Here is a 14,491-nt window from a genome sequence, read left to right as displayed (position 1 = left end):
TCTTAAATTGCCCCTCATCTCTATACTATATGCTTGTGTGTTCTAAGCCAGGACTGTTTGGCACATATCTACTAAGCTGTGCTCTTTGGCCTTGTTACAACTATGGGGATGCTAACATTCAATCGTTTCCTCAGTCGACCATATCCCAATACTCGGGACGGACCGACGATACTCTCTTTTCAGCAAAAGTTTTTGATGGAAAGTACCAGCTCGAGAAGCAAGTCTGATTCCACCATGTCAGCCGAGCCGCTGGTCTCTACGCCAGGCCTGGACGAGATCGATGCGCCGTTCCCTTTAGACGACTTTGCCGACAACGATGAATTCGGTTCTGCTCCCACCTCCCCGGGAAATCTGTCGCGCAACGGTTCATTCTCCAATAGCAACTCATACCAGGAGGACTGGGAGTCATTCCCACCGCTAGACAAGCTGACTATTTTCGACCTTCTCGACAACATTCAGCTCTCGCAGCGCTTGGAAAAGTGGCAGCAGACCATCGCCATGCAAAAAGACAAAGTGCGCAAGCAACGGGAGAAGCTAAAGTCGTCTTCCTTGAACGCTAAGGATCGTGTTGTGGGTGAATGGAGGCGCCGGGCACCGACAGCTGATGAGAAGCTGGAAAAATACCGTTCTCGGATGAAGCAAGGTGTAGAACGCCTGGGCAAGCAGTGGAGCAAGACGGCGACAGTCACCCTCCGGGAGAAGGTATCTTTTATTGCTGGTGTGCTTAATATCTTCATCAGCGGTTACCTGATTGGTGCTTGTCCAGAGTACTTTTACATCTGGTTCAGCGCCCAGCTGGCATATTTCATGCCTATTCGCTACTTCACATACCACGCCAAGGGCTACCACTACTTCTTGGCTGATCTCTGCTACTTTGTCAATATGCTCTGCATGCTGAGCATCTGGGTCTTCCCTAACTCGAAGCGGCTTTTTATTAGCACCTTCTGCTTGACATTTGGAAACAATGCGGCTGCAATCGCCATGTGGCGCAACTCTATGGTCTTCCACAGTATGGACAAGGTTACAAGGTACGTTAGATATCGAAAGGAACAATGTTCATCTGCTCATCGTGTCTCTGCAGTCTCTTCATCCATATTATGCCACCCGTGACTTTGCATTGCATCATACACCTGACTCCGGTTGAGAAACTCAAGGAACGCTTCCCTGCGGTCTACAGCATCAAGTTCAGTCAGCCCGGGGACCCAGAGCATTATGGTCTTGGTGCCATGATAATCTGGTCCACGGCCCCTTATTTGGTGTGGCAGCTCATGTACCACTTCCTGATCACCGTGCGACGCCGCGATAAGATTGCAGCGGGTCGCCCAACCAGCTTCACCTGGCTGCGCAAGTCGTACTCCAAGGCGTGGATTGGGCGATTTGTGCTGAGTCTGCCCGAGGCGCTGCAAGAGCCTTGCTTCATGTGTATCCAATACGCATTTGCTTTGTCAACAATGATCCCCTGTCCGATTTGGTTTTGGTCCAAATGGGCCAGTGGTATGTTCATGTCTGCGCTATTTATCTGGAGCATCCACAATGGAGCAACTTACTACATCGATGTCTTTGGAAAGCGCTTCGAAAAGGAGCTGGAGCAGCTCAAGTCAGATGTTGCACGTTGGCAGAGCTCCCCCGAAGGAGCAACTAGTCCATCCCTTGTCGCTGAGCCCAGTCCTCTTAGTGAAGCCATAAATGAAAACAGCGAGCAGAAGCGATCCAGCATTGATCGAATCCCGTTGTTGGATACTGCCGACGCTTCTTCTACTAATATCGCGGCGCAAAATTCAAACAAGGACTCTGTTCTGAGGGAGCGAATTTGAACTTCAAGTGGCATGCTCTCTTGTTGCCATCGTCTATGCAGTCTTTATATACCCTGGTTGTTGGTCTTTTTTTGTGTGTCAAGTTTCGAGAACCTTCATTCTGAGCGAGTTTTCCCTATTTTTCCTTATAGTCATATGAATGTAGAAATTCACTGTTCAGATTGATAAGAATCCTAAATTATTGCCAGAATGAAACATCTCTAGAACTGTTCGGACATCTGTTTAACCCCGAGCAAAACCCGAGGCGGTATCCGGTCGTCACGTGCAAAATGACTGCGGCAGTACATCACACCTGGGCACAACATCTCATCGGAACCGGTTCCAGGACATTCCAAAACTTTTGTGACCATTTATTACTGTGACTTTTTTTTTGTTTCATCCTGTGGACATTAAGATCGATTATTTATTTCATTGTTGCGCTTACACACTCCTTGCTCGTCGTTTTGAGCAATTACTTTTTCGCCTCATATTTCCGCAAATGTCCGCTACAATGAGATCGACCGGATTGGTCCGCGGAACACCTGCTTTCCGGTCTGCGCTAATCAGTGAGTATTAGAGAACTTCAGAAACTAGATCTCAATGGCAGTTGCTGACATACTTCTCCTGGACAGACCGTAGTCGTTGCAATGCACTGAGCCCGGCCTCCGTTGCAGCCCGCGGCCTGCTTCAAAATGGCCGCAACCTGCCATCCCAAGTGTCGGCGCTCGCCATTCTGATCCCACAGCGTGGATATGCGACCGAGCAATCCACATCGAACAACTCTTCTCAGAACTACCCTCCCCCCGGGTTCAATGCTGAGCAAGCCAAGAAGCCGATCTCGCAAGACCAGACCACGCAGTCACAATCTACAGCGGGAAAGACCCAGCCCACCGAGACACAACCAGCCGCTAGCAAGTCATCGGCTGGAGTTGTTTCAAAGACGAACCCGGAGGACCAGAAGTTGGCCGAGAAGAAGAGCGCGAAAAAGTTGACACTTGGACAAAAGGTCAAGAAAGAGTTGCAGCACTACTGGGATGGCACAAAGCTGCTTGCCACCGAGGTCAAAATCAGTTCAAGACTCGCGTTGAAGATGGCTGGTGGCTACGAGCTCAGTCGCCGTGAGCACCGCCAGGTATGTTTGCGCCACCAGGCACATTTCGATAATTTGTACTATTTGGCTAACCTAGGATTGTTTATAGCTCCAACGTACTACGAAGGATCTTGGACGCTTGGTACCGTTTTCGATGTTCCTCATCGTTCCTTTTGCCGAACTCCTGCTCCCCGTTGCCCTGAAGATCTTCCCCAACATGCTTCCCAGCACCTACGAGGGACAGAAGGCCCGCGACACCAAGGCCTTGAACCTCAGTTCAACCCGCAAGGAAGTTTCTGGATTCTTGCGCAACACTCTGCGGGAGACCGGTCTACCCTTCACTGCTTCCACGGTGAAGAACGAAGAATTCACCGACTTTTTCCGTAAAATTCGCACCACCGGTGAAACTCCTTCAACAGAGGATATCATCAAGGTTTGCAAAATCTTCAAGGATGACCTGACCCTTGACAACCTGTCCCGACCCCAGTTGGTGGGCATCTGCCGCTACATGAACCTGAACTCCTTTGGTACCGACGCCATGCTCCGATACACCATCCGACACCGCATGCGCCAGATCAAGCGTGATGACCGCGCGATCTTCTATGAGGGTGTCGATTCGCTCTCCGTCCCGGAACTTCAGATGGCCAGCGCCTCGCGTGGAATCCGCACTCACGGGGTCTCCCCCGCGCGCCTGCGCGAAGATCTCGGCATGTGGCTCGAGCTGCGGCTCAAGCAGGGCGTTCCCTCAACTCTGTTGGTTTTGAGCAACGCCTACCTGTACACGCAGGGTGGCAAGGAATCCGAGATGGCTTCGCAAATCGATGCGCTCAAGTCTGTGCTTTCCAGTATTCCCGAGGAGTTGTTCCACGAGATCGAGCTTGAGGTCCACAATGCTGAGGGTGCTGCTACCAACAAGCAGCGTCTTGAGGTTATCAAGGAGCAGGAGGAGCTGATCGAGGAGGAAAGCAAGCAGAACAGCGAGAATGAAGGCAAGGGTGTTTCGGCGCCTAAGGATATCGATGATATTGATGAGAAAGAGGAGGCCAAGATTGAGGCTACAAGTGACGGTGCTAAGCAGACTGCTGAGGCTAATGAGGCCATGGCGGAAGGTGAGCGCGCCGAGAAGATCCCCGAGTCCAAGGACACGAAGAAGAGCGAAAGCTTGTAGTATAGTATGAATATGGTTTGTATTTCAATTATGTTTTTAGTTTGGGTTACACTTGTCATATAGATGGTTTTTTGTTTTTGTTGGCTTTCACTTGGTGTATTCCCTCCCCCCTTTCAGTTCTCATCCTGTCTTATTTATTGCTATGTTGATAGACCATTTGATCCCCACCTCTCATATTCTATGTGATGTATACTTTATTCCCTTTGGATTATACATTGAATACTTCAAGTGGGATAACTGTAAAGTGCGAAGACAAAGCCCTGGAGGACTCCGGTTATATCATTAGTCACCGACATTACCTCGGTTACCCCAACCCCCATCTTTATAGTTGCCTTGTGTACAGAGAGTTAAGTAACTAGAAGTTAACAACTTCTAACATGAGGAGACAACAGCTTAACCTCTTTAAGACACTTCGATTTACCTATCAAAATTGGCCCAAATTATTCAGTTCCAACACTAAATCAAAACGAACTTCCATTATGGCCCCCCTGAATCCCGCATCTCAGGTATGTGTAACTCGTTCTCTGCAGTTATCCGAAATGACCGCGTGTCCCTGGATGAATCTGCTGTGTCCATTTTGCCATGCATATTATCCCTACCATACCCCTGCTTCCCCCCTTTTAGGCCACACAGGTCTTAAATTGCCATGTTTCTTTTTTTTTTTTTCTGGACGATCATACCTGGGTATTCAAGAGAAGCCATTTGAGTTTCGGCTTTGAGGACATGGAGTTGAAACATTTTGGTTTGAAGAGAGATGGAATATTCTTTTGATTCGTATCTTCACGGGTCAATGTTTCTAACCGAGACCTCCTTTTTTTTTCCCCGTGGATGTCCATCCCGAAAGCCAACCCCAGGGAGAGAGAAACTAATTTGTGATGTATCTATAGGAAGCAATCAGAAGACTCCGAAACTATGTTCCCCCGCCAACGACCTACAACTTGGTCCCACTGAGCAGACAGGCGGCTGTGCTAATACTGCTCTTCGCCGATGCCAAGGGTGACCTTAAGGTTGTTGTTACGATCCGGGCTAAGACACTAAGTTCGTGTGAGTCTAAATACGTGGATCAGCCCTGTTTTCAGCATTTTCGGACTAATCTTGTTCGGGTATAGATGCAGGAGATGCTGCTTTACCTGGAGGTAGGTTGAGGAAAAGAAAGGGGTCAAGTTGCCTTAATTAAGATGCCTCAAAAAAAAAGGATCAAATAATATATATATATATATAAAAGAAATACTAATTTCTTTTTAGGTCGAGCAGACAAGACAGAGACAGCCTTTCAAACGGCGCGCCGCGAGGCAAGCGAGGAGATCGGCCTCCCCGACATAAACCAAAAGCTTCCAACCCCATTCAGTGTGGAGCATCTCTGTGAGCTCCCGGCAAATCTAGCTAGAACGGAAGTAGTTGTGCGTCCCTGCGTTGCTCTTCTCCATAGCTATGATCCCCGCTTGGGGCTGAATGCCGATCCTGAGTTGTCACTTATTCCTATTTTGGATGCAAAAGAGGTAGAGGCTGTTTTTACTGCACCATTCAAGGACTTTTTGAGTGAAAATGTATATGATGGTTGGTATCAAGGATCTTGGGGAATGTGGCATAATTCACAATGGAGAAGTAAGTTTCTTTTTCTTTTCTTTTCTTATAACTCGGGCTTTTTTTTTTTTCTTTGTTCCCAAAAGGGGAAAATGGGGCTACAGGGTAATTATATTTTTATACTCCATACTAACAACAACTAGTGCACCAATTCTTTGTTCAACAAAATGGACAGGGCTATCGTATCTTTGGAATGACAGCAAGAATTATTGTTGATGCAGCTCGTGTGGCATATGGACAGGAACCCGAATTTGAACATAACAGTCATTTTGGGGATGAAGAGATGATTGCCAAATTGTGTCAATCAGGTCGATTTCAAGAAAAGCCCAAACTTAGTTAAGAGAATGGGTAATTTATATATAAATCTGTCCAATCATATAAAGCAAGGGTGTCTATCCTTGCATGGTTTGTTTGATGATTGTATATATATGGAAATTACCGTATATTATTATATACTTTCCTCCTTACTGATATTCTATTTAATATAGTCCTTTGTCCCCAGTTTCTTCCTTTGTAACACTTATTGTTCGAATTCTCAATCGAAATGCCTACCTTATCCTATCGAATGGCACCCCCCGTCCGACCATCTCGTTCCCTTGAGGGACTCGAGAGAGTAATTCCACCACCTTTCTCTGCTTCCGATCTCTTTCTCAATAAACCTCTCCCCGCAAAACCCTTCGAACCAGAATGTTCGGCTATGTGGAGTGACTCCAGTGATAGTGAAAGTACACTCAGCACCAGATCAAGTGAACGCAATTCAGCAGATAGTTATCCCATCTTCGTCAGTTCTGACTCTGACTTTGATGATTTGGTCGATCATCCGACTCCTTCGGCCGATCAATTTTTGGAATCCCCTCAAAAACGTACGGACTCTATCGCTATCAATATCCAAACTGTTGAACCCTCAGTTTCATCTTCGTTTTCTGAGACACAGTACGAACGTCCAAATTGGACTCCAAGTCGTACAGGCACAAATCACTATTTCCGCGAAAAGAAGTGGGATTATTTTCCCGAATTGGCTCCTTCGGCTCTGCGGGCCAGTGGCCGCATAAGCCCAAATATGACACAGCACAAACCCCGCAAAATAGGAAACCCACTGGAGTTTGCCAAGGGAAAGTGCCGATGGCATTCCCTTGACCGCGGTGGTCTCGGCGGAGTTCGTGACTCGATTAAGACTTACGTCCACCGCACTCTCTCGCGCGACTCGACAGATGATAAGCCGAAAGAAATTCCCCGCCCAGCAACAGCTCCCATAGACCGCCATCTCAATGATGTGGGAGGTACACTCTCCAGTACAGCCCCAGCACCATATCAATCTTCCTTGGCCGTCAACACCAACATCGCTGCGCGAGGTACCTCCGTGGCTACATCCTCGAGCAGCGAGTATGACTATACCAACCACAAATTCTATCTTCAAACACCAATCTCACCAACTTCTCCTACTTCACTCTCATCCCCCATAACACCCCGCTCGAAACAACTAGCGGTTCCGCTATCTGAGTACCAGAAACATGGCCCTGTGATCTGGGAATCGCCCAAATCCAAGAAGCGAAATGTTCAGTTCCCGAGATATAAGTTTTCGACCGGCTCGACTGGAGGACCGTCTTCATCTTCGGCTCCTGACTTATCTCATACAAACTCCATGCGCACTTTGTCGCGAAAGCAATCCCTAAACAATACCCGAGGGGTGTTTCTAGGTGCGAAGAAAAGGATTGCCGAGTCAAAGGATGATCGCAGAAGGGAGCAGTTGAAGGCTCAAATCAAGTTCGTTGGGCCTGTCAACCCGCATACTTGCACACAGGTCAATCTATGGGTCTGATGTTTAATTCTCTTCTTTGCATTTCAGCACTCACAACGCATCTCACGAAATCTCATGACAACATATCATATCTATACCTATACCCTATCCTTCACAATTTTGTTCTTGTCTTGGCTTCAACTGTATCATTCTTTCTTTAATTGCCTGTCTTCAATGTTCCTCCACTCTCCCTAGCCAATTTCCCTTCTACCAGGGTATTCATATCCCACTAAGCTCTCGTTATATATACTCTTTTGTTCTATTTCTTTATATATCTTGACTTGTTAGGTTGAACCTTTGTCAATATTATAGACTCTTAGTATTTTCTATTTCGGGCAATATCTCTCACTCAACATGGATAGCTTAGGCCGCCTCTTGACTAAAAATCAGTCAGATTTTTAATATGAATCATATCAATTGGGTTCAATGGACAACAATGCAAGCTTGATCATAACCTGAATTTTGGCAGGTCGCAATTAACTTTATCTGCATAACACCTATATTAGACCATCTTATACATACATACTATGCTTGGTTTCTTACATGTATGCACATACGCACAGATGCAGACGCGGATGCAATCCGAAATGGCCAACGTGGATCGCCACTGTCAGGCAATCATTCCGGTCTTATTTGATACACGCCCGCCTTTAGAGTAGAATGTTAAGTCCACTCCGGCTTAATCGTCCACATCTCACCATTAAACTTGTATATCCCAATTGGTGATTGTAGGGGCAAGGATCTTTATATTGCAGACACGTCTGATAATTCTATGTGAGGGGTAAACCTGAGACATGAGTTCTCTACTCCGTACTTAGTGACTCGATTCTAGTGTAACAGTGAATCGACATGAAAGCATTTTCCGAGTGCGTGTAACCCTTTCCTCGTGTCAACAAACAGCTCTCTTTAGAACTGGCGGTGTCAAACCTCAATGGACAGTTAGTTGATGGTTCCTGGAGCATTGCTGTACAGGACAACTATTACTTTAGAGTCTTCCTTGGCTTTAGACTACACCCTCAATTGGGTGATACTTGTCACCGACATTTCGGAGGTGCTGTACTTCGCTCCATGTGGACGCGCTGTGTCCTGCATCACTAGTGAGCTGTCATCGGCTCGGTGATGGGTCATAATTCTATGAAGATCTAGATCTGGGGTCTGGATATGTTTGCTTAGCATAGTACGGGGTATGGAACCTTCAATTTATATTGTCTCATAACGTATGTTGTATGTGGGTATACTTGGAAGGATGTCTTATCGAAGTTGGGCTTTTCACAGTCATTTGTGGTTTAGGGTTAATGAGTTCACTCTCCAGGGCTTCCGCCATCCATGATACTGCATATAGTCGGCAACTTATGCAGCCTCGTGTAATCTTTTTATAGGCATTTTCTCTTATGTAAACAGCGGAAACAGGCATAACATGTGCGGACGACTTTTCAATATGCAATCAGGGAAATGTATAATTGTGCCAGAGAAAGTCACATCAGAAATGCACCAAAAAGGACTAAGATGATCTCGAGTAACTACTCCATATGTCATCTTCTGATATCATCTTAGGTTGGCCTCTTTATTAGTCTTATATCTCAAGGAAGAGGCCATATAAGCTCATCGGTGATGAACAAAAGACCGAAGGTTACCAAATTTGTCGTTATACGCGCGAGCCCCTTCGACAATATGATCCTTTCTCACATATAAACTGATACATACGACCATAGGGTGTGGAAAACAGGGCTTCCCGTCCGCTCAGCCGTACTTAAGCCACACGCCGGTGAGTTAGTAGTTGGGTGGGTGACCACCAGCGAATCCTCACTGTTGTATGTTTTTGTTTTTTTATCTATAGTCTTTGTTGATAAATTTTGGTGGTTGGTGGGGGATGGTTGGTGGTTTGGTGGATGGTTCCCAGGATGGCAGGTGCTGACTGTCGGGGCACTATAGTTTTAGCTATGTACCATAACGTCGACTAGTCTATATATTGAGAACCGTCTCGAATTTAACTCCTAACAAACAAGTTTCCAAGGTTTTCTAGATAGCACACTTTGCGTGTAAATAGAACTATGGCCTGTCGTATGCGCGTTTTCTCAGCCAAGAATTGTTCTCATTACATACATCCGAATTGAGTATTTCATGATCACTCATTTGCCTTTGCTAGCTTCTGCCTGGTCCAGGAACTCCTCAACGGTAGTGGCATGCAATCCTTGGAGAACTCCAGTTTCCCATTCCAGAGCTTTCTCCTTGGGGTTGTGATTGGCATTTGTAAATCCAAGAACCCTTAATTGGTGGTAGGCAACCCCAGGGTCATTCGCCTTGAGACCTTCGAAAATGTCGCCAAGGACCTCAGAAAAGGTCACTTGGTTAGATCTCCAGGCAGGGTCGCGTGCTTTAATTGATTGGAAAAGCTCTCGGTAGGTCAAAGTCTGCCCAGCCAGGAGAGTGATTGGTGGTAAATCGGCACCGGTGTTGATGCTGTTCCGTAACAAAGCTAGCACTGCCCGTGCTGCGTCTGTGGTAGATGTCAAAGTGACCTTTTGCAAGCCATCGGCATACATGTCGAAAACCTTAGTGCTATGGTTCATCGCCCATGCGGGGCCGATCTCGCGAAGTGGGTTCTTCTCTTTGGGCAGGAGGTATTCCATAAACCAGCCGTGGCAGATCATAGTCCACTTGACGCCATGCTGTGAGCGTAGCTTCTTGCGAACAACCTCGTGCGTTGGGGCACTAAACATCGGCTGATCCGGGAAATCGTCCAAGTTGACGTTCCATTCGGACGGGATGAAGTGTTTACACCTGCGCGATTGGCTGCATGCCTCGAGGATATTGGAGTGTGCGTAAATATAAAACTCGTTAGGGCCGGCGAGGGTCGAGATAACCGCGTCGCAATCATCAAGCTTCGTTGTCAAATCGTCAACGGAGTAATTGGTGAGACGGATCTCAGCTCCCAAGTGTTCGAAATTCGGTTTAGAAGTACTGGTGAGAACAACAACTTCGTCATCCGACTTGCAGAATTCGGTGGCCAGGCAAAGGGCAACTTGGCCAGCACCAGCGAGAGCAACCTTCATGGTTTTCGAGATTGATGTGAGTTAAGATTTGAAGACAAGTGATGTTAATCCAGGTCAACTAGAGAAACTTGGGAGAAAGGGAGATTCTATTCAACTTTATATGAGTTTTCATCATTATTAATACATTGGCATGTTGACTTCCACGCTCTAGTTGTAGCAGTGGATTCCATATCTCGCGATGTCGCCGAAAGAGGAAATCCAGGTGGACCACATACTTGGCTTAGTAGCCAATTAATTTGAAGTTAGTAAAACTAACTTTTTAGTTCTCCAACACTTTAAAATCCAATCCTATTTCGACGAAGAAACTATACGGAAGATCAACAGTTCAATCGGATGAGAATATGTCCTTTGTCGGACTACGTTTCAAGCAAGTTATAGTTAGCTCCGAACACGCGAGCACACAACAGGAAGAACCTTTAGCGCCACGGCGGAACAAGAGCAAATTTGGCTGTCGAGAATGCAAGGCAAGGCGGGTTAAATGCGATGAAGCATATCCGACATGCAAGCGGTGCTAGCGTCAAGGCATTGTCTGTTCGTCAGCCCCACGATTGACCCAGTGGCAGGTTGAGACACCGTGGCTCCCGCTGCAAGCCAACACTTTCGTCAATCGAAGACTACTGCAATATTGGCTCGAAAAGGTCAGCCAAACACTGGTAATAGATCCTGAAAATAATCCTTTTTCATTTCCCGTTCTGGAATATATTGCTCAGTCATCCGCACTTCTCCATGCTATCCAGTCCGTCAGTGCCAGCCACGAGCAGTCTTTCCCTGCCAACACCCCTATTGCTGCCCTTGAGGAACGTGGCAAGGCCATAGCCTGCCTTCGGAGAGAGATACAACAAGGCTATCATTCGCCTAATGCATTCTTTCTGACTATTATGTTACTGGGTCTGGCGCAAAGTGCTGATTCGGACACCAAAGATTATGGCAAGCAGCATTTATTTGCTGCCCGCGCCCTGATCAGCAGTATGCTCCAAGACACATCTAAGTCGATGAATACTGACCATGCGGTCTGGCTCTGCCTGGGAATGTATCTTTACTGGGACATGTGCAGTTCGTTCCTGGTAGACCCATGTGAGCCACAGGGGCTCAACTTATTGAACATATCCAATGCAGTGCATATGATGGGAGACTGGCATCATCCGATGTACGGAACATGTAGCGGACTGCTCTTTATCATAGCAAATGTTGGACGATACTGCCGACAGATCGTTGACTCGCCACAGAACCGCAACCTCATGCAAGAAGCTGTGTTGGTGGCCCAACTTACTACCTGGAAGACAATTCCCGCGAATCCCGGCCTGTACCACTTATACGAAGCGTTCCGCAAACACGGGCTTATTTTCCTTTACCGGGCCCTCGCGCAGGCACAAAGTGGTCGCTTCATGGATCCAGATATGGTTGAAGCGCGAGAGTCTCTGATCCAACAATACGCCGAAGAAACAGTTCGCCATTTGATGCAAATCCCTGCAACCTCATACTACCTTAATTTCCAATCTCTCCCTCTTCTCACAGCTGGGTCGGAATTGTCAGAATTGGATCAATATCTGCGCGATCAAGTGCGCGACAGGTTTCGAGCCATATACTCTTTGAATAGACTTCCTGCAAATCTGCTGGCCCTAAGACTTCTTGAAGAGTTATGGGATGCCCGAGACAGCGGTAACCCATCATTCTGGCTACCGCATGCACTGCAGAAGGATTGGCAGTTACTTTTAGGATGAAGCTTTGTTTTGTAAGACAGGCTAGGGACCTCGTTTGAAGCATTCCACGAGAGTTCTGGCACTTTAAGCCGTTCTAGCACCTGGGGATTGTTGAGTCTCCTGTCTTCAATTTGGTAACCCGTCCAATTGCTACATTCGGAGAGAGCTGGGTTACCAATGACCGGGTATCTCTCAAGTTTTAATATGGAAGTGTTAAGAATTTAGGTACCTTTTGTATGTAATTACAATATAAAAGATACTTTCAGTTGCTGGTGACTATCCGGTGGGGGTCAACCGGCTTTGGAGATCAAATGCCAAGAAAGATAAATCCCCCGCGATCCACCGGGAGATTCGCTTCTGGTCTGCAATTGCTCCGATCTTGCTTCTAGTCACTTATTCCCTTGCCTTTGTCTGTCTGCAAATTCATATACAATGGCACCAGGGTCCTTGCAAGAAGCGCGTTACCTGACCGGCGATAAGGCTGGTCTCCGCGAGTTCCTAGCCAAGTTTGATGTAAGCTACACCTTTTTGATCGCATTGATGTACTAGCGTTCGATTTACTGATTACATTACATACAGGTATTCCTCTTCGACTGTGATGGTCTGTCCCCCGTGCTCGTTCTTCCTCGGCTTTCCCCCGCAGAGGTCCCCCGCATCGACTTATCCCGCGTCGCAACATCCGCTGAGACAATGATGATTTAGGCGTTTTGTGGTCCGGTGACCACCTCTTTCCCGGAACCGTCGAGACACTAGAGCTTCTCCGAAATAATGGTGCGCATTTAATATCAAGTCGACAAAAAAAGCAGAGGTTGACAATCCCTCAGGAAAGCAAGTGGTCTTCGTGACGAATAACAGCACCAAGTCGCGCGCAGACTACCGCAAGAAACTCGAAGGCTTGGGAATTCCCAGTACAGTGGTTAGTGATATCACCAATCACCATGCTCATCCAGTGTCTAGCGACTCACAATCCAATAGGAAGAGATCTTCTCCTCCTCATACAGTTCCGCTATATACATTTCTCGTATTCTCCAACTCCCCGAAAACAAGCGCAAAGTCTACGTGATTGGCGAGACAGGCATTGAACAAGAACTCCGCTCCGAGAATGTTTCATTCATTGGTGGTACAGATCCCGCATACCGCCGCGACGTCACACCCGAGGACTACAAGAGAATTGCAGCGGGCGATGAATCAATGCTCGACCCCGAAGTTGGTGTCGTGCTCGTCGGTCTTGATTTCCACATGAATTACCTTAAGATCGCGCTGGCATACCACTACATCAAGCGTGGAGCGGTATTCCTCGCTACCAACATCGACTCCACCCTGCCCAACTCTGGGACTCTGTTCCCTGGCGCTGGTTCTATGAGCGCGCCGTTGATAATGATGCTGAATAAGGAACCTGTCGCACTCGGAAAACCCAGTCAAGCTATGATGGATTCCATCGAGGGTAAGTTCCATTTCGATCGTAGCCGGGCATGCATGGTTGGTGATCGTACGAATACGGATATTCGATTTGGACTTGAGGGGAAACTCGGTGGTACACTGGGTGTTTTGACTGGTGTCTCTTCTAAGGAGGAATTTGTTTCTGGCGATGTTAGGCCTCATGCCTACTTGGATAAGCTTTCTGACCTGCTGGAATCGGAATAGAGTCTGAGAAAGATGTGTAGATGGATTTAGAGATAAACGTATATGACTAGCACATTGAATTGTTTCTGGTTTGTCTCTGAATATTACTTTCCCCATTGAGATATCAGAGATGGAATCAATCTATGAAGGGAAGGTGTGAAGTGTTCATTTTAGGAAGGTACCTGGGAGTATAACCCCCCCCCTTCGTCCGTCTCTTTTCCCCTTCTCTTCTTCCTCTTGTCAGATCACAACATCAGAACAACCCGTTTGCTGGTGGTATGGCAACACCCGAGGAAATGCGGGCATTCATGTTCTTTTTGGAAAGTCATTGGACTATAAAATCTCTCAGAATTTCGTCAACACAACATTCGAACAGCATAATTTCCCGCAGCTACAAACCCACCCCAATTCTAACATTTATTCACATGATATTATGAGCAGCTCCTCTTTGCCGTACGATTATCTGCATTCATGCTACTTTGAGTCATTTGGCCAACTGGTCAGCCAACTGGTAAGCCAACTGGTGGGCTCTAGTCAACTGGTGGAGTTCACTCAACTGGTGGATTTCCAACAATTTCCAATTAACAACTTTGCAATCTTCAGCGAGATCTGCACACAAATTTCTATTCAATGTGAGGCAGCTTGCTTTCGAAGAGGTTACTCTTGCCCTATAAGAATTTAT

General features: G+C 46.9%; 7 protein-coding genes across 7 annotated transcripts; 6 read left to right on the top strand and 1 right to left on the bottom strand.

Moving 5' to 3' along the window:
* Window positions 1–234: 234 nt before the first annotated feature.
* PGRI_046660 (glycerophosphocholine acyltransferase) lies at window positions 235–1,814 on the top strand (the record flags this gene model as incomplete). Its single annotated transcript, XM_040792379.1, has 2 exons — window positions 235–1,028; window positions 1,082–1,814. 2 exons carry the CDS (start codon window positions 235–237, stop codon window positions 1,812–1,814), a joined length of 1,527 nt encoding a protein of 508 aa, XP_040644346.1.
* Window positions 1,815–2,292: 478 nt separating this feature from the next.
* Window positions 2,293–4,051, top strand: PGRI_046650 (MRS7 family protein; the record flags this gene model as incomplete). The annotated part of the gene is made up of 3 exons (XM_040792378.1): window positions 2,293–2,359; window positions 2,426–2,925; window positions 2,993–4,051. The coding sequence occupies 3 exons, from the start codon at window positions 2,293–2,295 to the stop codon at window positions 4,049–4,051; spliced, it is 1,626 nt and encodes a 541-aa protein (XP_040644345.1).
* Window positions 4,052–4,530: 479 nt separating this feature from the next.
* On the top strand, window positions 4,531–5,975 carry PGRI_046640 (NUDIX hydrolase; the record flags this gene model as incomplete). The annotated part of the gene is made up of 5 exons (XM_040792377.1): window positions 4,531–4,557; window positions 4,939–5,095; window positions 5,161–5,187; window positions 5,297–5,608; window positions 5,779–5,975. 5 exons carry the CDS (start codon window positions 4,531–4,533, stop codon window positions 5,973–5,975), a joined length of 720 nt encoding a protein of 239 aa, XP_040644344.1.
* A 225-nt stretch (window positions 5,976–6,200) lies between these two features.
* Window positions 6,201–7,454, top strand: PGRI_046630 (uncharacterized protein; the record flags this gene model as incomplete). Its single annotated transcript, XM_040792376.1, has 1 exon — window positions 6,201–7,454. The coding sequence occupies one exon, from the start codon at window positions 6,201–6,203 to the stop codon at window positions 7,452–7,454; it is 1,254 nt and encodes a 417-aa protein (XP_040644343.1).
* Window positions 7,455–9,562: 2,108 nt separating this feature from the next.
* On the bottom strand, window positions 9,563–10,486 carry PGRI_046620 (uncharacterized protein; the record flags this gene model as incomplete). The annotated part of the gene is made up of 1 exon (XM_040792375.1): window positions 9,563–10,486. The coding sequence occupies one exon, from the start codon at window positions 10,484–10,486 to the stop codon at window positions 9,563–9,565; it is 924 nt and encodes a 307-aa protein (XP_040644342.1).
* An 878-nt stretch (window positions 10,487–11,364) lies between these two features.
* Window positions 11,365–12,207, top strand: PGRI_046610 (uncharacterized protein; the record flags this gene model as incomplete). Its single annotated transcript, XM_040792374.1, has 1 exon — window positions 11,365–12,207. The coding sequence occupies one exon, from the start codon at window positions 11,365–11,367 to the stop codon at window positions 12,205–12,207; it is 843 nt and encodes a 280-aa protein (XP_040644341.1).
* Window positions 12,208–12,618: 411 nt separating this feature from the next.
* PGRI_046600 (uncharacterized protein) lies at window positions 12,619–13,830 on the top strand (the record flags this gene model as incomplete). The annotated part of the gene is made up of 5 exons (XM_040792373.1): window positions 12,619–12,699; window positions 12,766–12,787; window positions 12,889–12,957; window positions 13,011–13,102; window positions 13,162–13,830. 5 exons carry the CDS (start codon window positions 12,619–12,621, stop codon window positions 13,828–13,830), a joined length of 933 nt encoding a protein of 310 aa, XP_040644340.1.
* Between the last annotated feature and the right edge of the window lie 661 nt (window positions 13,831–14,491).

Source organism: Penicillium griseofulvum, assembly GCF_001561935.1.
Source record: "Penicillium griseofulvum strain PG3 chromosome Unknown contig_84, whole genome shotgun sequence".
Classification (NCBI taxonomy): Eukaryota; Fungi; Ascomycota; class Eurotiomycetes; order Eurotiales; family Aspergillaceae; genus Penicillium; species Penicillium griseofulvum.
This window is presented reverse-complemented; position numbering and strand designations above follow the sequence as displayed.